The sequence below is a fragment of the Gastrolobium bilobum genome, unplaced genomic scaffold (assembly GCF_033153095.1).
Source record: "Gastrolobium bilobum isolate Gb01-03AN ecotype WA unplaced genomic scaffold, APGP_CSIRO_Gbil_v1 utg32655, whole genome shotgun sequence".
In the NCBI taxonomy this organism is placed as follows: Eukaryota; Viridiplantae; Streptophyta; class Magnoliopsida; order Fabales; family Fabaceae; genus Gastrolobium; species Gastrolobium bilobum.
In genome coordinates, this window is record NW_026899890.1 from 68,887 (window position 1) to 94,120 (window position 25,234).

General features: G+C 36.2%; 2 protein-coding genes across 2 annotated transcripts; both read left to right on the forward strand.

Annotated features, from left to right (window-relative positions):
* Positions 1–9,667: 9,667 nt before the first annotated feature.
* Positions 9,668–10,666, forward strand: LOC133294100 (heavy metal-associated isoprenylated plant protein 47-like). Its single transcript, XM_061492759.1, has 3 exons — positions 9,668–9,767; positions 10,077–10,149; positions 10,251–10,666. The coding sequence occupies exons 1-3, from the start codon at positions 9,759–9,761 to the stop codon at positions 10,520–10,522; spliced, it is 354 nt and encodes a 117-aa protein (XP_061348743.1). The 5' UTR covers positions 9,668–9,758; the 3' UTR covers positions 10,523–10,666.
* Positions 10,667–12,953: 2,287 nt separating this feature from the next.
* LOC133294102 (uncharacterized) lies at positions 12,954–13,985 on the forward strand. The gene has a single exon (XM_061492761.1). It carries the CDS (start codon positions 12,954–12,956, stop codon positions 13,983–13,985), a length of 1,032 nt encoding a protein of 343 aa, XP_061348745.1.
* Positions 13,986–25,234: the final 11,249 nt, after the last annotated feature.

Sequence of the window (25,234 nt, forward strand, 5' to 3'; positions counted from 1 at the left end):
CCAACAAATGACAAGAACATATTGTTCACCATCAACCACTCAAAGCCCAGGAAGAAGAGCATCCATTCCACATCAACCGTGTGTGATTAGGCCCGATATACTTTGACCAGCCCATATTGTATTTGGTCTGATCAGTTTTCCACATTAAAAGTCTTGTGTGCCAATTATTGTTGTTGTTATATTCTTGATATTATTTGAGTTATTTACTTCTATTTGCACTTGATCTATTTTTTGGGTCCCCAACGAAGGGGTATCAAGAGCCTATTGGTTTGTAGTTGTAAGTGTTTGTCATGTAAATTGAAATGAAAGGTGGCTCGATTACTATGCTCAAACTCAATCGATCAAATTGTTTGATTTGGATTATTTCTTTTGCAAATACTTTTATTAACCATTTGAGAGTAATGTCAAGCGACCACCGAAATGTCAAATGGAGAATGAGCAAAATTGAAAAGAAAAATAATTGACAAAATTAGACCGTTGTTTTATATAAATGTTTTTAATCATGTTCCAAGTAAGACATCAATTGAAGAACTTAGGAAAAAATTGCTAACTATCCAAGAGAGTAAAACAGTTGGGAGGAAAACATTCTTAATGAAAAAGCTTGTAAATTTGAAGTATAAGGATAGTATTACTATCAGTGGACACTTGAATGAGTTTCAAAGTATAGTGAATCAATTGATCACAATGAAGTTGACACTTGAAGATGAACTACAAGCTTTATTGTTAATGAACTATTTATTAGATTCTTGGAAAATCTTGGTGGTATCTATCAGTAATTCTGCTTCAGAGGATAAATTATCAATGAGTATGGTTACTAGTGAACTATTGAACGATGAGACCAAAATAAAGTCCATGGATTCAAATGATGCACAAAAACTTCTCTTAGAAAACAAGAGAAAGAGAACGAGAAATTTTATAAAGGTCGTACCTAAAACAAAAGTCGTGGAAAGTCACAAAAATAGTTAAAACCTAAGGAAAGAGTTAAGTGTTACCATTGTGGTATTTAGGGGCATATAAATATGAATTGTTGAATTTGGAAAAGAGAACAAAACGAAGTTAGTAGCCATAGGAAAGAAAATAATAAGAACACCGCTATTGTTGAATATTAAGGATTACTTTGGATAGAAACTTTTTGAAAGCACTTTTAGCAATAGAAAGTGGAAGCTCACCAAGGATTCTTTGGTGGTTGCAAAAGAGATGTTTGTTGCAATTTATAACAAACTAAATTGAAGATATATCGAAGCAGATTGAACGTGGCTTTGGAGTTTGGGTCACATGAGTGACAAAATGTTATGGGTATTGGCAAAGAAGTCTCTAATTCCCTTTGCCAAATGTATATATTTAAATGCATGTGATTATTGTATTATTGGCAAGCATCATAGATATTCATTCCAAAAGCATCATGCTAGAAAATCTAACCTATTATACTTGGTGCATTCTGATCTTTGTGGTCAATTTATTGTTTCCTCATTTGGAGGTAATGTAATGACCCTAAAATTTTAATAAATAACAAAGTCGCCACGAATTTTATTTAATTATAAAATTGGAAAATCATTTTTATTTTGCAAACTGGTTTTTAAAATTTTAGATCAAATTTTATTTAAAATTTTAAAATAAGTCATTAACTATTTTGATGCTTTATTTTTAAATTAATTTACCAATAATGATTTTAAATTCTTTATTATTTAAAAAAAAATTGAGTCATCAGATTGTCATAGCCCAAATGACTTTAAAATTAACGAGACTAATAAGCTATTACAGCTCAGTCAATCTCTTATTAGCAAATATTTTTTAATATTTATTATTATTATTATTATTATTTTTGTTAATACAAAGTTTATAACGAAAGAATTAAAGTTAAATAGTTTTGAGATTGACTGCGCTGGGCTTTGGCCTTCCTGACCTAAGACTACGTAAAAAATTATTCAGCCTATCTGGCCTATTGGCCTACTAAAGACTTTATTTATAGGCCAAGTCTGGCCTATTTTTAAAAATTAAAGAGCCTGATATGGCCTACAGGCCCTTGTAGGCCTCCCTCGTGATATATTTTTAAAAAGTTTTAAAAAAAATTTTAACAATTTTTTAAATATTCGCTTGACATTACAAGTCATTAACGTGTTCATAAATTGCTGTATTTTTTTATACGAGATATAAATTTCACTAGTGAGCATTAAAAATTTTACAATAGTAAAAAAAGTAACTAAAAAAATATACTGAGCAAAGTTCCATACATCCATACACTAGTACTTCTCATAAGAAATAAAAAATGACAAACAAGAAAAAGTCAACATAATATCCCAGCTCTATAATGTATATCATGTATATCAGAGAGGAATAGAGTGAAAGAAATGAGGAAAATAAAAAAAACCAATTACTAGGTCTACCAAAACTGAAATAAAGTCTACAAGAGAATATCATTCATTGAAATATCTTTAAACCACCATCAAGACAAGGGTTGGTACTAATTGTCACCTAAATAAATATATAATTTTTTTTTAAAAAATTAAATAGGCCAGCCTACAAAGCTTTAGGTCAGGCTTGACAAAATTGGCCTACGGCTTATTTGTTAAAAAGGCTTGCTTATAAGCCTAAACCTACTCTATTTTTCTACGTAGGTCGGGCTAGGCCAGGCTCAACGTAGACCGGGTTGTGGGCTAGGCCAGACCAGCCAGACCCATTTACACCCCTAGTTTTGAGTTACTCAGCTGTTACAACTAAAATGATCATGAAGTAATCTCAACTCGGCTAATCCATTTTTATTGTTAAGAAGAGTGAAAAAAAATCATATTTATATTTCTCTTTAAAATGGCAGAACACCAGTCACCAAAAGCAACATGCTAATAATATAATTAAACAAATATGCTAGCAACTATAAAATAACAAATCATTGAATGTAGCAATTACTAAAAACATATTGTGAATTATGAACGCAAGCTGCGCAACAAACACGGGGTTAATTTTAATTTTCTCCACATTGACATAAACTAATATCAATAATAATAAAATAAATAAATAATAGCTAAAAAGAAAGGTAAAACCCATGAAAAAAAGAAAGATAAAATACAGACCCAACAATGTTCATAAAGCCCAAGAAATGGTTCCTTTTATTCCAGCAAGTGGGCCATCAAACAATACATATTAGTAGTTTTTGTAAGCATAGCAATAAATGATAAGTAATGAAAAATAACTAAGATAGAGAATAAGAAAAGAGAGGCACTGTCACGTTGTTAATAGAGCTTTCATCATTTTTCTTGGCGCAGTCAAATGTAAGGGGAAAAAACTACAGAGGATTTGGGGAAGATGTCTTGACAAGTTGTGCTTGGAAAGGAGATTAAAATCTTAGTTCAGTTTTGTGATGAAACGACAAGGATGCAGTACGGTGGGAATGGAGTATAATGGTTGTTTTGGTTATAAGGAGTAGCACATGTAGAAAATTTTATTTATATGTATATATTTAGTCCAAATATTTAGTGGAGGGAATTTGGGACAGTGCCAGAAAAGAAAATTTAAACAAAGTTTTAAATGCATTAAAAAATAAAAGAATATAAACAAAAAGAAATTTATATCACTCACTCTACATGAACCAAATTTTTGTCATGTTAAAAAAAAGACAAGACCAATTCATTGAATAATGTGTTATCTCACTTTCTTTAATATTATATAACTTGACAAAAAATTTCGTTCATATAATATGAGAGATATAATCCTTAAAAAACAAAAGAAAAGAAAACTTGAACTTAACATAAAAAAAATAGTAATCCACTTAATGATATAAAACTACAAAAACATAATCAGCAAATAAGATGTGTTTTTTTCTTAGTACCTGTGCTTGTATTCCTGGCAATGCAGCCACTAAAATTGCTTTTTGAGTAACATTCCTAATTAATTAAAAAAATATCTCTCTTTTTTACTAAAAAATATATGACCAAATTTATTTGTGCACTTGCACACATTGGCAACCAAATAGGTCCCCCACTTATAAGGATTTGGCGGCCATGGATGCCGGTGATGACACGGTGTGAGGCGGTAGAGAATCGACACCAAGGTTTGAACAAAAAAATGTATTTAAAATCTGAGTTTCATTGATGTTGATCTGTTCTTGTAATTAAGAAAATTTCGCAACTTTTCTTTTTGGTTGTTTAAGGTGAATTTTCTCTTCTCAAGTGTCATAGGTTCAGTCTTGGACAACAACAAAATTGCATATCTCGATTTGGTTCTTGCAATAAGAGAAATTAACATGGTCCATAAATATCAAAGGAATCACATAATCCATATATTATCAATCATCTACCATCCAAGTCATTAAAACAACCGAGCATAAAACATATTTCAATAGTGTAAGTGTTGGTAGCTTAGGTAAGGGCCACAAAGGGATAATACCTCATCTTCAAAATTTCTACGGAAGACATTTTCACCCACCAAAAAACAACTGGTGGGTGGAAATATCTTAATAGGTGTTCCTTCTAGCTTCAACTCTTCCACTCAAAAGGTGTTCTTTTTCTTTTCTACCCAAAAAAAAAAGTTTCCCTTCTAATTTTTCATGTCCATTTTTTATAGACCAGGACTCATAGCTATGTAGCACCGACATCAACACTTTACAACACCTTGACACGTTAGTTCTAAAAAAATAGGAATTTTGACACTTTGAGATACGTTTTGATATTAAATAATTTTTTAATTTATATAATATATATTTCATTTAATAATTTAATAAAAAAATGAAACTAAACTAATAATACTCATCAATTTAGTATACCAAACATAAACCAGTGAGCAAAATAAAGAATAGTCAAAACTAAAAACGCTTCATCTAATCTTAATAGGTAATATATATTTTGTCGCTTTTACTGATGATGTTATAGTATATCCAGCATTTCTATACCATGGTAGAAAGAGAAACAATGAAGCTAAATACCTCTGCATTAATAATTTATGAGAGTACACCTCAAATGTTTTTAATAATTATTGTTCTAAATATGGTATTAGATATGAGAAGACAGTTCCTAGAACCCCACAACACAATAGGGTAGCAAAGAGATCAACCATACTAATACTAAGAAAATATGATGTATGTTGAAGATGATTACTTTACCAAAATCTTTTTGGGGAGAAGCAATAGCATCTTTTGCTACTTGATGAATAGTTCTCCCTCAGCTCCTTTAGATTCAAATATTTCAAAAAGGGCATTGTTGGGTGTGAACTTGTTGGTTGCTTAAAATATTCTTATGAAGGACGTTCCCTTACTTCAGTTCATCAAGAGAAAACACATTCGTTTTCTTGACTTCAACCCAAGTGCGCAAGTGCACGCATCAAGTAATAAATGAGATTATTAGTGCTCAGATTATTGTTCCTATGAGGATAGTACTCTAAGTAATGCCTTAAACTATTTCAAAAAAAATGAAAATGAAAAGAAAAATTAGTAATTGATCTGTTTGGTCAAACGTTTCCTACTATCTTGACAATGTTCCTCAAGAATAGTAAGTTCAATCTGACAGCAAACAGCTCCTCGCGTCGTTATGTATAAATCCTTCCATAATCAATATTTACGTATACAAGGTTCTCCAATAATACAATTACTTTACATCAACTATCAAATTTGACCATTACATAATCAACATAATATCAAATGACTTAGACACAAAAGCATGAACAACTCTAAGCATGTCACAACATCTCATCCAAGACCAATGTCCATGCACTAAGTCAATGATACAAAATAAGCATCTACCATGTGCATCAAATTAATATCTGAAAATGTCAAGTAATCATCATGCATTCCTATGTACATGTCAAAATACTCCATATGTTCGTATTCGCAGTCTTCTTGCCTAGTGCTCCTCCAGCAGCACTAGTGGTACCTGACAATAATGCCCCATAACGCGGGGTGAGATTTGACAATCTCAGTAAATCACAGGTCGTGGAGGGTCACTCCATGCAATGACTCACTCAAATGTGCAAACAGTAATAATATCCATATAGTACATCATACCATCAGACAATCAATCAATCAGATAATCAATAACCAACTGGGCACAAATCCAAGAACATCCATCAGGGATATTGTTCAAGAACACCATCATATATTTCCCAAAACATTCCTAGAGTGTTAACAACTCTAAGGCCAACGCCAACCGGAACCCCCACAAAGAGTCTTATCTGGCGAAAGTTCCCCCAATTTCTATTGATTAGAGAACAAACAATCAGGCTTCACGGCAATCAGGTCGCACGAGCAATCAGGCTCAATAAGCAATCAGGCTTCACAGACAACAAGCATATTTCACACAACATATTATATTAATGAACATACTTTATTAAACATTATCATAGGTCACAAATTCCAACCATCACAAAGGACATGGTGGAGGACACAATCGACTAACCTTTGGACACATAGAAGTTTTCCTGTAAAAAGCTCCTCAAACTCAATCCTCTACAATCGGATCCGAGGAAGATAACCTACAATGATCATACACATAATATGATCATTCATATGCTTGAGAATACACAAGCAAACACAAACAACAACCCCCACATAAACACATTAACTCACGGTTCTAAGGCTATCAAATGCCTCAATGTGTCATTAATTCTTTCTAACCAATTCCATCACTTCAATGACCTTAACAACCAAATCACCAACACATTCACACACCTTCCATCAAGCCACAACACAATTCACATCATTTTCCCTCAAAATTTCCAATATGGCCAAATGTGTTCATCAATAGAATCAAAGGATTTTTCAACCAATTCACATCCTTAAAACTCTTTCTAAACTTCATAATTAATGATTCAAACAACCACCAATCAATTACATCATCCATCAAAGACTTCCTCCACAAATCATCATTCTTTCATCCTTGAAAATTTGTTTAAGTGTTGGCACCAAAATCACTTAAACTCTTATTGGATTTCTATCAATTATTTATCCATACGAACAATAAATTCCAAAGGAACATAGCCATAAAACCTCTCTAACCATGCTCACCAACATACACATCATATTATGTCCAAAATTTTGATCCACAGAAAATACTGAGTGAAATTGAGAAATCTTACCACCAATGAATTCGTAGGCTTCGAGAGATCAATATACAAGCTTCCAAGCAACAAAACCACCAATAATGGCTAATCTCACCTCACAAAACCGCCACCTTCAAACTCACAGATCTCCTCACACACTCAATTTCTCAAGAAATTCTTTTATGACTTTGATCACCAAGAGATTCCGGGTATTTTTTCATGTTGTAACTTTCTTGATTCAGTGTCAAATTAAAAGTTGCAAACTCAAGCTCTTCTCCAATGGTAGGTTCGACCATCACACTAAAGAGGAGGAAGAAGGCAAGCTAGGCCAATTCAAAGACCAATTATAAATAGCCACTTTTTTTGACTTTTTCAAAAAGGTTTTTAAAATATCTAAATTCAATTTACTTAATTAATCTTCTTGAAATCTTACTTAATTTCAAGACTTAGGTATTTTCATAAATTCAAGAAGCATAATTATAGTTTAATAATGTCACAATACAATGTTAAAAAGATTCGGGCAATTTTTGCCTAATTTCACTTTTGCCCCTATTCACAAACTAACTATTTTTTCTTAAAATATCAAAATTCCTCAAATAATTAAAATAATTATTTCTCTTCGTTCTAAACACTTCTTTCAACATATATTCATTCTTAGAATATTCATATGATTTTTAAGTCTCTCTGTAAAATTATAATCTGGTATTTCATTCGCTAAAAATCAATATTCTAGAAAAGTGCCTATTCACTTTCAAATTCTGTTCTGAATCTAAATCCAACATTATTTTCACCAAATAATGTCTAATTATATCATTTCATAATTTTAGAGTTCGGTAATTATTAAATTATCATTTTTCCTTTCGAATCCATTTTCTCCTTAAAATCAGGATTTTCACCAAATAATAATGCATTTTCAATTTTGTGAGGTGTTATACTCTATGAAGCACCGACACTTCAAAAACTCTGACGTGTCGTATCCGACACTTTTTGACACTCTCGGACACTCCGACACTCCAACACACGTTCTAGAAATTCAAAAAAAAGGTTCAAAGGTTAAGTTGCGTTGAGTTTTTAGTTCCAACTATTAGATTCGTTGGATTACGATTACCATTTTATTGATTTTAATATAAATATTTGAGATATCTTATGTTTCTTTGCAAAATTTATGAATATTATAAGTCTAGATACATTTTTTTATTAAATTATTGAATATTAAATATAATATATACTACATAAATTAAAAAAATTATTTAATATCAAAACGTGTCCTAACGTGTTGAAATTTAACATTTTTTAGAATTAACGTGTCGAAGTGTCGTGTCGTATCGTGTCACCTGTTCCGTGTCACTATCGGTGCTTCATAGGTTATACTCTTAGGGTTATAGATACATTGGGTTGCGGCATAATCACCTTTCATGAACTAATAATCATCAATAACCCGCGTTTGAAAATGGAAAATTGACTTGGTCAATTGACTTTACAAGAAAATCTTGTTGAATGGTTAATTAAATCGCACAAAGCAAACAAGAGAGGCAATTAATTAAGATAGTGTCTATCAAAGTTTTATTTATTTATTCATTGGAAGAGGAAGACATAGAAGAAACTAGTTTTGCTTTCTTCTAATATAAATTAAATCATAATTTTTTGTCTGTTTAGTTTTTTCAATATTAAAAAAAAGCATTTTTGACTTCTACAATATGCATTAGATAATCTTCAACTACCATACAGTTGAAATAAAATAAGTACAAAAGAAATATTTAGTTCACATTTCGAGTAATGACACGAGTTAAAGAATAAGTGAGGAACATAAGACATAGTAGACATAAACAGACAAGCTAATGGTTGGCATTTGATTACAACTTTAGTATTAATTTTAAGACGAGCTAATTAGACGACTTGTAGAATATTTTTATATTAACTTCAAGACTTCAAGTTTGTTAATTATCAAGATGAGCAGATTAGAAAAGGCTAATGATAGGAATTTGACTCGAGGCCTAAACCAGATATAAGTTTCACAAGTATTAGTTAAGTTTTGAAATTAGTAGAGAACATTTGGGCTACTTTTAAAAGATCATTAACAATATTTGTTTAATTTAAGTTAATTTTAATTACAAGAAACATGGATATAAATATAGATAGATAAACAGGATAGAAATAAATAATTTAGCCACCATAACAATTGATCAATTAACTCCTTAAATATAGTACCAATCGCCGTTGCACTTCATAGATAACTCGTTTATGGCGCATCAGTACATACGCATATGTACCACTATCTTTAATGAACTTAAAAATTTTCTTCAATAATATAATGGTTATTTTCATAATTATCCCAACATTAATTTTGTACGAGACTTCAATTTAATTGTTAGTTTCATGGACATTGCGAAAAGCTTGTCTAACAACCACTTCTCTTTTCAGAAAGGATAGTTTCCACAACGATGACGCGGTTTGAATCGATTGAGCTAAGCAGTTTCCTATAACTAAAAATAAACATTAATTTTTTTTTTTCTTAAGACTGGTTCTACGAAACCATAGTTTACCCTTCAAATCAAACTCTTCGTCAAGACATGTTTTATTCCACAACAACAAAAATGCCTATAAATACCAAATGCACAAATACTTCTCCAAGCACTTGTCCAACTCCTTTAACCATAAACCACTCTCACACCCCTTTTCTCCAAGCACTAGCACTTCTTCTAACTCATTATCAAGATTTTCTCTTAAACAACATTATGGTGAAGGTAAGGAATCTTCTTTAACTCAGCCATATAGTTTTTTATATATATATATGGTAAATTACAAACTAATACGTTCTCTTTAACTCCACCATGTATATATATATATATATATATATATATATATATATATATATATATATATATATATATATATATATATATATATATATATATATATAAAGCTCTGTGTCACATAATAGTGATAAAAGATTTATTACATAGTTTCATTTGAAAGATTAGAAAAATCTAGTAAAATATTGTTCTTCTCATCAAATAATGTTATCTATGGTTCTGAAATGTTTGCAGCAAAAGGTGGTGATAAAAGTGTCTATGAATGGCTCCAAGTCCAGGTCAAAAGCTATGAAGATTGCAGTTGGAGTTTCAGGTAAGAAAAGTTACAGGGAATTATTAATTCTCACCCTTTTTTATTCATGAAGTTCAAAATCATAGCTTAAAAAAAATATATGCTCTTTGCAAAATCTTCAGGAGTGGAAACTGCAGCTATTCAAGGGGAAAACAAAGATCAAATAGCGGTAACTGGAGAAGGGATTGATTCAGTTTGTCTGACATCACTTCTAAGAAAGAGTTTTTGCCATGCAGAACTTGTGAGTGTTGGCCCTGTGGCTGTGGAAGAGAAGAAAAAAGAGGGAATTACACTACCAATAGTGTGGCCTTATGTGAGTGGTGTTCCTCAGTGCCCAGTCTATGAGATAAGGCACCCATCTCAATATCAGGACCCTTCTTGTTCCATCATGTGATCAAGAGAGTTTTCAAAGGAAGAATGATACCAAGAAAACATACATTGATTAGGCTTTTTAATTTATGTAGCATTGTTGCAACCAAATCCTTCTGCTGTCTGCAACATGTTGGACCTCGTTTCATCGATAAGCATAAGACAAAATGTTAACAAATCATTAAAAAAAACAACAACAAAAAATGCTACAAGAATTATATATTGTAGAAAGAAAAAAGAAAAAGAGAGAGTGAAAGTAGAAGAGATAAACCAGTTATATTTTGAGCATGTATGGTGTGATATGGGAGAGGGTTTCAATGATTTTATTCAATATTTTATATTTGTTGGATGTAACAAATAAAGTTAAACGCAAATTTTGAAACCTGATCAGGGTTACGGGTTATGTTGAATTTGTGGTCTCAATTGTTAAGGTTTGATGCAGAAATAAAATTTATGTAAACAGAGGAATACAGAGTGGGAAAAGAAAGAGAGTTAATTTTTTAATGTATGACTGCACTTACATGTGCTATGGTACAGAAATCAGGTTTGACTGTTTTGAGAGTTTTATTCATGTTGGATGTAACAAAGAGTTTCATAATGAAGCTTCTCACAAATGATTGCAAAATGTCCATGTTCTTATTGGCCTCTGTCTAAGATCATTCTGAATCACAAAAGTTCATCGAATACACGTGTGTTTCTAGTGGTGTCTTAGGTTCGATTCTGAGGTTTTCTTTTTTTGTTAGGCGATATATAATATGCCATCTTAAATTCTTATTGAATCTTCATTGCAGTTGATGATTTTTTCTGACTTTTAAATTAAAAGAAGATACTATGGTTCTAGCCGGGATGACTTATCTTTGATTGGATTGAAGAAATTGATTAGTCCGTACACGAACAAACTGACTTAATCCCACATGACGGTCATTTAGAAAAGAAAATTGAAAACTATAATGATCTTTTCAGTAATGGAAAACCAACATTATTTAGAAATTAAAAAATTAACAGAGGAATGGTTCAAACATGGAAGATAGGAAACAAGATATTTCATTTGGTAGGACTAGGAGCCTCATTCTCTTTATCTTGTGGCTATTATTTAGCCATTGCAATTAAAATTCAAAGTCTAAGTAATGCAAAGGTAATATAGATATATAATTTTAAAAAATTCATATAGCTTACTTAATCTTGCAGCAATTTAATGTAGGAACGGTTCTTCATTCCATATTTCCATTAAACTAACACCGATTTATCATATTAAATATAGCAATTTATGATTGTGCTGAGAGTTTGACTTTGCCCATATAATATTGCTGCTGCTTCTAGATTATTGTTGTTTTGGACTTTTGCGAACACAACAGCAAAATTGAAATAAACTAAATAGCATTCGTTCCATGAGGATATTGAAATCATTTAGAAAGCATAAAGTAATAAATTGATAATTTGAAAATGAAAAATAAAATTATTTTATTTGGTTCAATTTATTTAGTTGTTGTAGCTCGTGTCATTGCTGGAGAGGTGAACTCGGTTTTTGTTTATTTATTTTACGTCGGCTGTCTGATTGATTGAAAAAGTATATAGTGTATATTGGAGATTTACAAATAGTTTCTCAATTGAAAAGATTAAAAGGACAAATTAATATTTTATTTTATTTTTGGATTACAAAAGGGAAACTCAGAAAGACAAATTAATTTTAATTTAAAAGAAAAGGAGATTTTTTTCTTCTTCATAAATCATTCCCATTACCCATGGATGTCAATTAATCCGGATACAAGTCGGACAGAATCTTAAGGAGAACTTTTAAAAAAATAAAATAAAATTGTGGCACATGATACCTTAGTCCTCCAGAGAATATAAACTTTATAGTTATTATTTTCATAAGTTTTAATACATCTGATCTTTTAATAGTCACATTTAGTTACATGCAAAAGTTAATTAGGGTAATTAGAAGAGTTTTCATTTGTTAAAGAAAAAATGAGGCGCGTGTTGGGACGCGCGCGATAATTCTCTTTCTGCTAGGGTTCTTGCTGAATTCTTTCGCTGGTGTTATGGAGGAATCGAAGGAGAGTTTCAATGATCCTTTGTCGATGGATAGGAAGAGTACGAAACGCACGAAGAGTGGAGATGAGATACCGATGGAAGCTCGTATGAGAGATGCTGTGAAGGAATTTCAATCTGGCAAAGTTGCGCTAGAGAAACAACGATCTTCTGCTGAGGTTACTGGGATGGAGAATGGAGTTTCGGGGGAAGCTATTCCCTGGTTGCAGGAGGAAGAAGCTGCTGATCTGGACCCGCTTGACCCGAATCAGGGGGAAATCTCTGAATGGGGGTTTCAGACGATTGTGCGTGAAGATGGTTCAGTGGAGATCCGTAGTAATGGTGAGGCTAGAGCGAGGATGAGGCAACGCTAGAAGAATGCACTGATTGTCAAGCTGTTGGGGAAGAGGATCGGTGTTGGATTCATGAAAAGAAGGCTGGAAGCACTTTGGGCAAAGGCAGGAAGCATTACTGTTGCTGACCTAGGAAATGAGTTTTTTTCGGTCAGATTCAGCAGCTTGGAGGATTTGAATCTGGCAATTACGGGAGGTCCATGGGTGATACTGGGTCACTACTTAGCAACGAGGAAGTGGGAGCCTTGTTTTGATCCGGACAAGGCGAACATACACAAGGTTGCTGCATGGGTGCGTCTTCCAGGTATTCCTCAGGAATATTGCGAATTTCCTTTCCTGAATCACTTAGGAACTGTAATTGGAAAAGTGTTAAAGGTTGATAGAACAATATCAACCGGGGATAGGGCTAGATTTGCTAGGGTTTGCATTGAGATTGATCTTGCTAAACCTTTAAAAGGTGAATACATATTGGATGGTTGTAGGAAGAGGATTGAATATGAAGGTCTGTTCTTAATCTGTTTAAAGTGTGGGCGTTATGGACATACTTCTGAGTCTTGTCCAGATTTTGTTGAGACTTCTCCCAAGGATGTACCTAGTGAGACTCCTCATCAGTCAAAGGATAAGCCTGGACTTCAAGGGGTTGGGGAATGGATGGTTGTTCAAAGGAAGAAGAAAGGCACTCAAGGTTCTCAGAAAAAGGAAGTTAAGAATTATAGGTTGTTTGGGGCAGACATTTCTAATTCTAAGCAGGAAGTGTGTGATCATATTGGAGGAAGTGGGGGAAGTGGTATTTTGAAGAATGTTTCTGGTAATATGCCAGAAGAGGAAATTGGTAATATTCTGGTGAATAAAGAAAATCTGCCTTCGGTTAGCAACCCCCCAATAATAGAGGGGGTGATGAAATTTTCAGCCAAGGCCTCTAACTCTAATAAGAAGAGTTCAGGGGTGAAACAAGGGGCTCCTATCCCTAGAAAGAATTCTTCTAAGACTATGTCAGCCAAAGGGAAATGGGTGCTAATCTCATCCTCTCCCATTCTGGTGGCTGAGAACAGCAGACCTTTTCAGACTCACATTCAGCAGTCCTCTTTTGCCGTTCTGGAATAGCTCAATGGAAAATTTTGGGGTAATTTAGTGATGGAGTCTGAACCTGATTCTGTAGTGACACAAGTGGATAATACTGGCTTTGGTCAGCAGGCTGGTCAGCTGAATATTGGGACTGGATTGCATACTTCTGATCCTCTTGATCTAGTGATGGGGGATGTGGTTAAGAGAATTGGAAGTCAAACTAATATGGAGATGGACCATGCTTCCAATATAGCTCTGGGCAGTACCCTGCATGGTGTGAGTGACGTAACATGTGTAGGAGGTGATGTTGAAATTCAGGAGGCTATTGATGTGAGTGGCAAGAACTCTGTAATCTTGCAGCAACTTCAGATTTCTCCATGAATGTGCCGACTTGGAACTGCAGGGGTGCTGTTAAGAAACAGTTCAAAAGTACCTTTAGCAGGTTTCGTAGGAAGTTTGGGGTTGGTGTGGCTGCCATCTTGGAGCCTAGAGTCAGTGGAAATAAAGCTCTGAATATTATTCGGAGTTTGGGATTTAATAATTCTATTATATCGGATGCCCATGGTTATTCTGGTGGTATTTGGGTGGTTTGGGATCCGGTTGATGTAAATATTACACTCATTAATAAACAGGAACAATTTATCCATGTTTGGGTTGAATTTCCTGGTAAGGAAGGCTTCTTCTGGACAGCTGTCTATGCTAGTACTCATGAGGAAAATAGGAAGCTGTTGTGGGAAGACCTGAAGCATATTGGGAGGACTATGAATGAACCTTGGATGCTATCAGGAGACTTTAATGAAATCAGATCTGCCACTGAGAAGAAATGAGGATGTCCTGCTGATCTTAGTAGATGCAAGAGGTTCAGTGATGTCCTGGATGCTTGTGGGGTCTTGGAATTGGGAGGTGGAGGCAATCGGTTTACTTGGAAAGGTCCTAAATTCAGTCATTTGGATAGAGTTTTTAAAAGGCTTGACAGAGCTGTGGCAAATGATGTGTGGAGAATCCGTTTTGAGGATGCTGAGGTTTTGAATCTTCCAAGGATCTTTTCTGATCACTGTCCTATTCTAGTTAGATTGGAAAAAGGAGAGTCTTGTTGGAGAGAGAGACCATTTAGATTCATGGTTGTATGGCAGAATGATCCAAGGTTCAGTGATTTACTCAAGTCTAATTGGGATTCTAGTTCCAAGTTATTGGACAGCTTGCACTCTTTCATTCCAGTGGTTAAGGACTGGAATAAAAATGTGTTCGGGTTCATTTTGTTCAAAAAGAATAGAGTGATTGCTAGGCTGGAAGGAGTTCAAAGACAGATGTGTTTGCATAATAGTCATCACCTGGAGGATTTGGAAGCTAAGTTAATCCAGGAATTAACTGAGATCCTAGATCAAGAGGAATTAATCTGGTATCAAAAATCAAGATGGGAGTGGATTAATGGGGGTGATAGAAATACCAGATTTTACCACACTAGGACCTTGATCCGAAGGAAGAGAAATAAAATTTTAAAGCTTCAGAACAGTGGTGGTGGTTGGGTTTCTGGAGAGGATGACTTAATTCTGCTAGCTAGGGATTTTTTCTTTAATTTATTCAAAGAAGATTTGCCTATAGCTGAATGGATCAATACTGTTTCTTCCTGGCCAGCACTCAGGGAGGAGGATAGACATCTTCTGTCTTTGGATATCTCTTCTGAGGAAGTTAGAAAGGCCTTTTTCCAGATGCCTCCATTGAAAACTCCAGGACCTGATGGGTTTCCTGCGCTATTTTATCACAGAAATTGGGATTTGGTCAAAGAGCAAGTGTTTAATAGTATGAAGTGGTACCTTTCCAAGCCGGATCAGATAAGGGAGATCAACCATACTCTTCTTGCTTTGATTCCCAAGGTGGATAGGCCCTGCCTCATGAAGCAATTTAGACCTATTGCTTTATGCAATACGGTCTATAAAGGCTTAAGTAAAATTCTGGTGAATAAAATTAAACCTTTTATAGGAAATCTCATTGCTCCTAACCAGGTGAGTTTTATTCCTAAGAGGAATATTCAGGACAACATCATTATTGTCCAAGAGCTTATTCACTCCATGCATAGGATGAATGGAAAGAAGAGCTTCTTTTCAATCAAGATTGACTTGGAGAAGGCTTATGACAAGCTCAATTGGGGATTTATTAAATCAGTGCTTGAAAAGGTGAAGCTCCCTGGTGATTTGATTGCTGCTATTATGGGCTGTGTCACTACATCTTTCATTGAAGTGCTATGGAATGGTGCTAGAACTTCTGGTTTTCTTCCTCAAAGGGGAATTAGGCAAGGGGACCCACTTTCACCCTACCTATTTGTCCTTTGTATGGAAAAACTTACACACCTAATCATGGATGAAGTGGAAAGAAAGAATTGGCAACCAATTAAGGCTGGTAGGTCAGGGCCACAGATTTCCCATCTGATGTTTGCTGATGACATCATTATATTTGTTGAAGCTTCCTTAAGCCAACTAGCTTGTGTGTCTGACTGCTTGGTTAAGTTTGCTAGAGTGTCAGGTCAATGTGTGAGTATGGAGAAATCATGCATCTATTTCTCTAGGAATACCCCTCCAGGGATTGTTGATTCTATTTTAGATGTAAGTGGCTTCAAGGTAGTTAAGAATATTGGTTGCTACTTGGGAGCTCTCATGAGGCATGGGAGGGCTAGTAGAACACATTATGCTAGTGTCATAGCTAGAGTGCGGAATAGGCTTCAAGGATGGAAATCTAAATGTTTGTCTTTGGCTGGAATATTTACTTTGGCTAAGAGTGTGATTTCAGCAATCCCAATGTATCATATGCAAAATAATTCTTTGCCAAGCCATATATGCTAGGACATTGAGAGATTGCAGCGAAATTTCATTTGGGGGGATTCAGATACGAAAAGAAAGGCACACTACGTTGCTTGGGACCAACTCTGTAAACCTAAAGACTGTGGGGGCCTTGGTATTATAAAGCTCAGATTTCAGAATGAGGCTTTTATGCAAAAGATTTCTTGGATGCTCATCAATGATCAAGAGAGTCTTTGGTCCAAAGTTTTACTTGGTAAATGTGGTAGGAAGCAAGATCCTAGAAGTGGATTTATTGTTAAACAAGGGGACTCCCCTCTATGGAAGAGTATCTGTTCGGCCAGAGTTAAGATGGACCCTCATTTGACTTGGGAAGTTGGAAATGGCAAATCTATGCTTTTTTGGGTAGACTGTTGGAATGGTTGGAATTCCAGCTTATATGAGCTTTCTTGTGTTAAGCTTCCCAACACAGATTTGGGTCTAAAAGTTTGTGAATTGGTTGCGCATGGAGCAGGAGGCTGGAAGTGGGAGTATTTGAAAAATTACCTTGATGATGGCATTATTAGGAAGCTGCAAGATACTCTGCCTCCTTCATCTTCTGGTCTGAATGATAGGCTGTGTTGGATCAGACATAGTACTTCTAGATCTATGGTTAGGAATGCTTACTGTCAGCTAACTGATCTTTATGTTGGAAAAGATAAGCTTTGGTCTTTTATTTGGAAATGGAAAGGACCATATAGGATTGCAGTATTCTTATGGCTGGCTTGTTTGAACAAGCTCCCTGTTAGAAGCATTAATGGACTTTGGAGTGGTGGAGAGACATCCTGTCCCACCTGTTTTGACAACCAGGAGACAATCTTGCATGTGCTGCGTGACTGCAAAAGAGTCAGAAGTGTTTGAGAGCAATGGTTTGGAGGAAATGTACCAGAAGCCTTTTTGGCAGCAGAGGGTATCGATTGGTTTAAGCTCAATGTTTATAAGTCCTTCTCATCCATTTACTGGAAATCCTGGAATGAAGCCTTTTTTGTCACTTGTTGGTTCTTATGGCATTGGCGAAACCTTATGGTACATGATAACATGTTCTCTTGGCCTGGGGATCCTTTGAGTAGGATACTGATTTATTTAAAAGATATGAAAAATGTTGCAGCAGTCATCCTTTTTCCCAGTGCAAATAGAGAATTCCTCTTTTATTGGTTGCTGTAGTAATGCTCAAAAGGAAGCTGTTAAAATTCTGGTTGATGGAGCTGTCAATTTGAACTCCAAAGCTGGAGTTTGTGGAGGTTTTATTTGCAATTCTAAGGGTGAGTGGTTATCTGGCTTCTCTCTCAATATTGGCAGCTGTTCTTGCCTTGAAGCTGAGCTTTGGGGAATTTGGCAGGGTCTTCAATTAGTGAAGGATCTGAATTTCAAGGAAGTATGGATCGACTGTGATAGCAAGGAAGCTATTTTTTGTATTAACCCCTCAACTGAAACAGATGGAAGTTCCCTGTTAGTTAGGAAGATTAGAAGTATTGTTCATTCCTTGGAACATGTTTATTTTGAGTATGTTCCGAGAGAATTTAATTCCTGTGCTGACAGATTAGCTTCTTTAGGTTGGAAAGGTAGGGGTGGAGAGTTGAATGTGTATTCCTCTCCCCCTACTAGTATTTTTCCTTTTTGGAAAGAATTTTGTAGCTTTCTGCTGATGGAGCATGTATCTTTTGACATGCATCAGCTTTCAATTTAATTTTTCTGGGCTAGGCCCTCCACTTTTACCAAAAAAAAAAAAAAAAAAGTTAATTATGGTCAGACAAGATTGGTTCTCTCTGTTGAGATAACATTCCTATATGTTCAGATTCAAACTTCACCTATAATAATGATAATCAAAGTTATTATTTAAAGAGATCATTCACTCAAACTTCTCTTTAGAAGAATTATTTCAAGTTTTCTAATCATTTTACAACAATTTTCATTTTTTTACATAGAGGTGAGACAAGACTCTTTTCTTTCTTCTAGAATCTTCCTTAATAACCAGATATGTAGCATTTATTAGGGTAATTATTCTAACATTGAACTATGCATCAACAAATGCAATATATACTCAGCCACCAATTATTAAAGAGAAACACACTCCAACACTCTCCATCAATTAAAACCTAATTCAGACATTTGTTATGAACAGTGCAAAGTCATGAACCAACCCCTTTTGGCGTTAATTGTCACATATTATCATTAACAAACTTAAACTTAAATCTTAAACACAACATGTATCAGGGTAGAAGCGGAATAGGTCAGATTAGTTCAGACCAAAAAAATTTGGATTGAATAAGTCTGACACGCTTCCTAGACATAACATTTGAGCTTGATATGTTTAGCTGACATTTTTTTTAATCTTAATCTATAAAAATATGGGAGTTATTAATCTCCTTTAATAAAAGATAAGTTGCATCATGTCATATAAACAAATTATGTGGATTCCATCATTTTTAAAAAAATAAAAATAAAACAAAAAAATCGCATAATTTTTTATGCCTCACTAGCATAAGATAATTGTCTCCTGTAAACAATTTAAACGCTAAAAATATTTAACACCTTTCTAGTTTATAAATATGTTAACAAGTTTAGAATTTCATATAGAATAACAGATCACCAAAGCCTTTAAATGGACTAACAAATATATAATTTCAAGACATTACAATAAAAAATTAATTTAATAATAATAATAATAATATGTTATATATGCTTACTTAAAATAAGTTAACTTTAAAATTGTATAAAGTTAACTGAAAGCTTAGTTTTTAACTAAATTATTCTTGTAAAATACGTTGACCAAAATTCTTTATGGGTTGAGTCTTTCATGTAACAAGATAGCAAATTCTTTATGGGCTGAGTCTTTCATGTAACAAGATAGCTTTATCATCTCCCGCAGATACAAAAACATGGTGGGATTAACCATGATTTTTTCTTTTTATAAAAATAAACAAAAAAATTTTAAGTCAACCGCGTAAGAAAACATTTCTCCTATAATAGGAGAAGTGTTTTTCCCATTTTTCATTAAACAAACTAGAACAGGTCAATAGGCACCTGACCAATACCACCCGTAATTCCAAGTTGTTATGGAATATTTCCATATCCTAAACACCTACCCAAGGATCCCTTAAAGGATAACTACCCAATTATCCTAACAATATAAAACAGTAAAGCTGCTAAGGATAGAGTCCATATCCCAACAGAAAGGAAGTTAAATCATACTACAACTGGGAGATCTACACAAGCCCAAGAGATAATCCTTATAAAAAAGAGGTTAAAGACCCCACGTACATACTCCGAATTCATTTACTACTTCTGCCCACACTTTTCACACACCCACGTCTCGGCTATAAGCCTATTGCTTGTGCGCAGTGATGGGGATATTGGCTATAAGCAAACCAAGATACCTATCCATAGGATATCTCTGAGCGCATACCCTTGAGGTATCATTATACGGTTTAATAGAACAGAACATTGGCGCCGCCTGTGGGAAACCGTAAAGTTCGATTCCCACCCAACTATAGTGAGCACGCAGAGCCCAAGCTTAAAGCCACGGATAATCACCGCGGTAGCAAGAGAAGCGCTGCCACAACCAAATCTTAATACAATGGGGCTCACCATGAAATAAAAAAGCATGAAGGGCGATCGTCGTGCAAGAAGCTCAAGAATCCCAATGCCAACAAGAATCTCCGTCTCTACAAGACCACGGCATAAAAAGCCGAGTTCAGATTAAAAAAGCCTCCGCGAAAGAAGCGGGACTCAAATTAAAAGATCACGGCGTAAAAAGCCGGGATCAGATAAAAAAGCCTCTTCAAAAGAAGCGGGGCTCAAATCAAATTAAAATACCATAGCATAAAAAGTCAGGTTTAGATTAAAAATCCTCCGCAAAAGAAGCGGGGCTCAAATCAAAAGACCACGGCATAAAAAGTCGGGATCAGATAAAAAAGCCTATGCAAAAGAAGCGAGTCTCAAATTAAAAGACCATGGCATAAAAAGTCGGGTTTAGATTAAAAAGCTCCCGCGAAAGAAGCGGGGCACAAATCAAAAAACCACGGCATAAAAAGCCGGGTTCAGATAAAAAAGGCCAACTAAGGGCTTCAAGTTTAAAAGCTCGGCCTCAGCCTTGAGCATCAACTAAGCCCAACAAAGGGCTTCAAAATTATTAGCTCTGCCTCGGCCTTGAGCTCAGCCCAACGAAGGGCTTTAAAATTAAAAGTTCAACCTCAGCTTTGAGCTTCAACTCAGCCCAACAAAGGGCTTCAAAATTATTAGCTCGGCCTCGGCCTTGAGCTCAGCCCAACGAAGGGCTTCAAGTTTAAAAGGTCGGCCTCATCCCTGAGCTTCAACTCAGCCCAACAAAGGGCTTCAAAATTATTAGCTCGGCCTCAGCCTGGAGCTCAGCCCAACGAAGGGCTTCAAAATTAAAAGCTCAGCCTCAGCTTTGAGCTTCAACTCAGCCCAACAAAGGGCTTCAAAATTATTATCTCGGCCTAGGCCTTGAGCTCAGCCCAACAAAGGGCTTCAAACTTAAAAGCTCGGCCTCAGCCTTGAGCTTCAACTCAGCCTAACAAAAGGCTTCAAAATTATTAGCTCGGCCTCGACTTTGAGCTCAGCCCAATGAAGGGCTTCAAGTTTATAAGCTCGGCCTCAGCCTTGAGCTTCAACTCAGCCCAACAAAGGGCTTCAAAATTAAAAGCTCAACCTCAGCTTTGAGCTTCAACTCAGCCCAACAAAGGGCTTCAAAATTATTAGCTCAGCCTCGGCCTTGAGCTCAGCCCAACAAAGGGCTTCAAGTTTAAAAGCTCGGCCTCAGCCTTGAGCTTCAACTCAGCCCAACCAAGGGCTTCAAAATTATTAGCTCGGCCTCGGCCTTGAGCTCAGCCCAACGAAGGGCTTCAAGTTTAAAAGGTCGACCTCATCCCTGAGCTTCAACTCAGCCCAACAAAGGGCTTCAAAATTATTAGCTCGGCCTCAGCCTTGAGCTCAGCCCAACGAAGGGCTTCAAAATTAAAAGCTCAGCCTCTGCTTTGAGCTTCAACTCAGCCCAACAAAGGGCTTCAAAATTATTATCTCGGCCTAGGCCTTGAGCTCAGCCAACAAAGGGCTTCATGTTTAAAAGCTCGGCCTCAGCCTTGAGCTTCAACTCAGCCTAACAAAAGGCTTCAAAATTATTAGCTCGGCCTCGACTTTGAGCTCAGCCCAATGAAGGGCTTCAAGTTTAAAAGCTCGGCCTCAGCCTTGAGCTTCAACTCAGCCCAACAAAGGGTTTCAAAATTAAAAGCTCAACCTCAGCTTTGAGCTTCAACTCAGCCCAACAAAGGGCTTCAAAATTATTAGCTCAGCCTCGGCCTTGAGCTCAGCCCAACAAAGGGCTTCAAGTTTAAAAGCTCGGCCTCAGCCTTGAGCTTCAACTCAGCCCAACCAAGGGCTTCAAAATTATTAGCTCGGCCTCAGCCTTGAGCTCAGCCCAACGAAGGGCTTAAAGTTTAAAAGCTCGGCCTCAGCCTTGAGCTCAGCCCAACGAAGGGCTTCAAGTTTAAAAGCTCGGTCTCAGCCTTGAGCTTCAACTCAGCCCAACAAAGGGCTTCAAAATTATTAGCTCGGCCTCGGCCTTGAGCTCAGCCCAACGAAGGGCTTCAAAATTAAAAGCTCAGCCTCAGCTTTGAGCTTCAACTCAGCCCAACAAAGGGCTTCAAAATTATTATCTCGGCCTAGGCCTTGAGCTCAGCCCAACAAAGGGCTTCAAGTTTAAAAGCTCGGCCTCAGCCTTGAGCTTCAACTCAGCCCAAGAAAAGGCTTCAAAATTATTAGCTCGGCCTCGGCTTTGAGCTCAGCCCAATGAAGGGCTTCAAGTTTAAAAGCTCGGCCTCAGCCTTGAGCTTCAACTCAGCCCAACAAAGGGCTTCAAAATTAAAAGCTCAACCTCAGCTTTGAGCTTCAACTCAGCCCAACAAAGGGCTTCAAAATTATTAGCTCATCCTCGGCCTTGAGCTCAGCCCAACAAAGGGCTTCAAGTTTAAAAGCTCGGCCTCAGCCTTGAGCTTCAACTCAGCCCAACCAAGGGCTTCAAAATTATTAGCTCGGCCTCAGCCTTGAGCTCAGCCCAACAAAGGGCTTCAAGTTTAAAAGCTCGGTCTCAGCCTTGAGCTTCAACTCAGCCCAACAAAGGGCTTCAAAATTATTAGCTGGGCCTCGGCCTTGAGCTCAGCCCAACGAAGGGCTTCAAAATTAAAAGCTCAGCCTCAGCTTTGAGCTTCAACTCAGCCCAACTAAGGGCTTCAAATTTATTAGCTCGGCCTCAGCCTTGAGCTCAGCGCTTCAAGTTTAAAAGCTCGGCCTCAACCTTGAGCTTCAACTCGGCCCAACAAAGGTCTTCAAAATTATAAGCTCGGCATCGGCCTTGAGCTCAGCCTAACGAAGGGCTTCAAATTTATTAGCTCGGCCTCAGCCTTGAGCTCAGCCCAAAGAAGGGCTTCAAGTTTAAAAGCTCGGCCTCAGCCTTGAGCTTCAACTCAGCCCAACAAAGGGCTTCAAAATTATTAGCTCGGCCTCGGCCTTGAGCTCAGCCCAACGAAGGGCTTCAAATTTAAAAGCTCGGCCTCAGCCTTGAGCTTCAACTCAGCCCAACAAAGGGCTTTAAAATTATTAGCTCGGCCTCGGCCTTGAGCTCAGCCCAATGAAGGGCTTCAAGCTTAAAAGCTCGGCCTTAGCCTTGAGCTCCAATTCAGCCCAATGAAGGGCTTCGATATTTAAGCTCGGCCTCAGCCTTGAGCTTCAACTCAGCCTAAGCCATAGCTTTAGGCTTCGAGATCAAAATGAAGACAGAAAAGGAGAGATGTGATCTTAAGAAAAGTAACACACCCCAATCTGAGATAAAAATGAAGACAGAATTGGAGAGTTGTGATCTTAGCCAAAGGATTACACCCCGATCCGAAAAAAGAAGAAGAAAGATAGAATTGGAAAGACGTGATTCTACGAAAAAGGATTACACCCAATCCGAGAAAATGAATTTGGAGAGATCGTGATCCTAGAAAAGGATCACACCCCAATTTAAGATAAAAGACAAATCGACGGTGTGCGAAGCCGGGCTCAAACAAAATATGGCAATAGTCTGGAAAAGCCTCGGTACGTTAAGCCGGGCTAAAATCAGAAAGGAAAATATACTGCCTTCAAAAGTGTAGGCAAGGCAAAAGCCAAGTCAATTTAAAGAAAGCTATGGTATAAGAAGTCGAGCTCAAAGTCAAAAAAAGGCAAACACCGCCTCACCACTCAGAGACTTCAAGACAAAAGAAGCCAATATAAAAAGCTAAACCAAGAAGAGGTAGTCGCACCAGACCCGAGGCAAGATCATAGTACCTCGGTAGGGTCGACCTATCAATCAAACTTAGGCACCCCAGCAGTCCGAGCTTCCGAACTGCCTGGCTGGGGGGCAACTGTTATGGAATGTTTCCATATCCTAACCACCTACCCAAGGATCCCTTAAAGGATAACTACCCAATTATCCTAACAATATAAAACAGTAAGACTGCTAAGGATAGAGTCCCTATCCCAACAGAAAGGAAGTTAAATCATACTACAACTGGGAGATCTACATAAGCCCAAGAGGTAACCCTTATAAATAAGAGGTTAAAGACCCCAGGTACATACTTTGAACTCATTTACTACTTCTGCCCACACTTTGCACACACCCACGTCTCGGCTATAAGCCTATTGCTTATGCGCAGTGATGGGGATATTGGCTATAAGCCAACCAAGATACCTATCCATAGGATATCTTTGAGCGCATACCCTTGAGGTATCATTATACGGTTTAATAGAACCGAACACAAGCCATACAATCTTGCTAGATAAAACATAGATTGATAAGTAGAGATTTAATAAATGATTTTTTATATTATAATTTATATTATATTTCTTTAATATATCATCTTACGCAAGAGTTCATTAGACTTGTAATATGGATATCAGGCCCTTTTTTGTTATATATTGTGCTGACTTAATTTCACTAGAAAGTAGAGACAATAAGAATTGAATTTGTAATCTTATAATCACAAAAGCTTATCACGACTCGAGCAAAAAAATGAATTTTTATAGATATGAAATTAATCTCAAGTGAAACAGATATGAAATTATTCTCAAGTGAAACCAAGTAACAATTATCAAATTCTCTTATTAATTTGTCTGTCCTACACTTTATATTATCACTTGAGCCAACCCTCAATTCGATATTTTGGGTCAATGTAATTATCACTTAGGGGCCGTTTGGTACACGATTTTTTCTCGAATTCTCAGGAAACTGAATTTTTTTAAATTTTAAATTTTCGGATATTATCGTAAACTAAATGTAAAAATCATATTTTTGAAAATTAAAATTCCCTGATAAAAAAAATCTCTCCTCTACCGAACGCTCCCTTACTTCCTTAGTTATGAAACACGTTGTTTAATGTGCGGTTGTTGGGTAAACTCTTCCTTCTTCCAATCTAGAAA

Excerpts from the sequence above, each read along its gene's own strand:
- LOC133294100 (XM_061492759.1), top strand. Across the intron at positions 10,150-10,250 it reads GATTGCAGTTGGAGTTTCAG|GAGTGGAAACTGCAGCTATT; the intron begins GTAAGAAAAGTT and ends CAAAATCTTCAG.
- LOC133294102 (XM_061492761.1), top strand. The coding sequence starts at position 12,954 with ATGAAAAGAAGGCTGGAAGCACTTTGGGCAAAGGCAGGAAGCATTACT.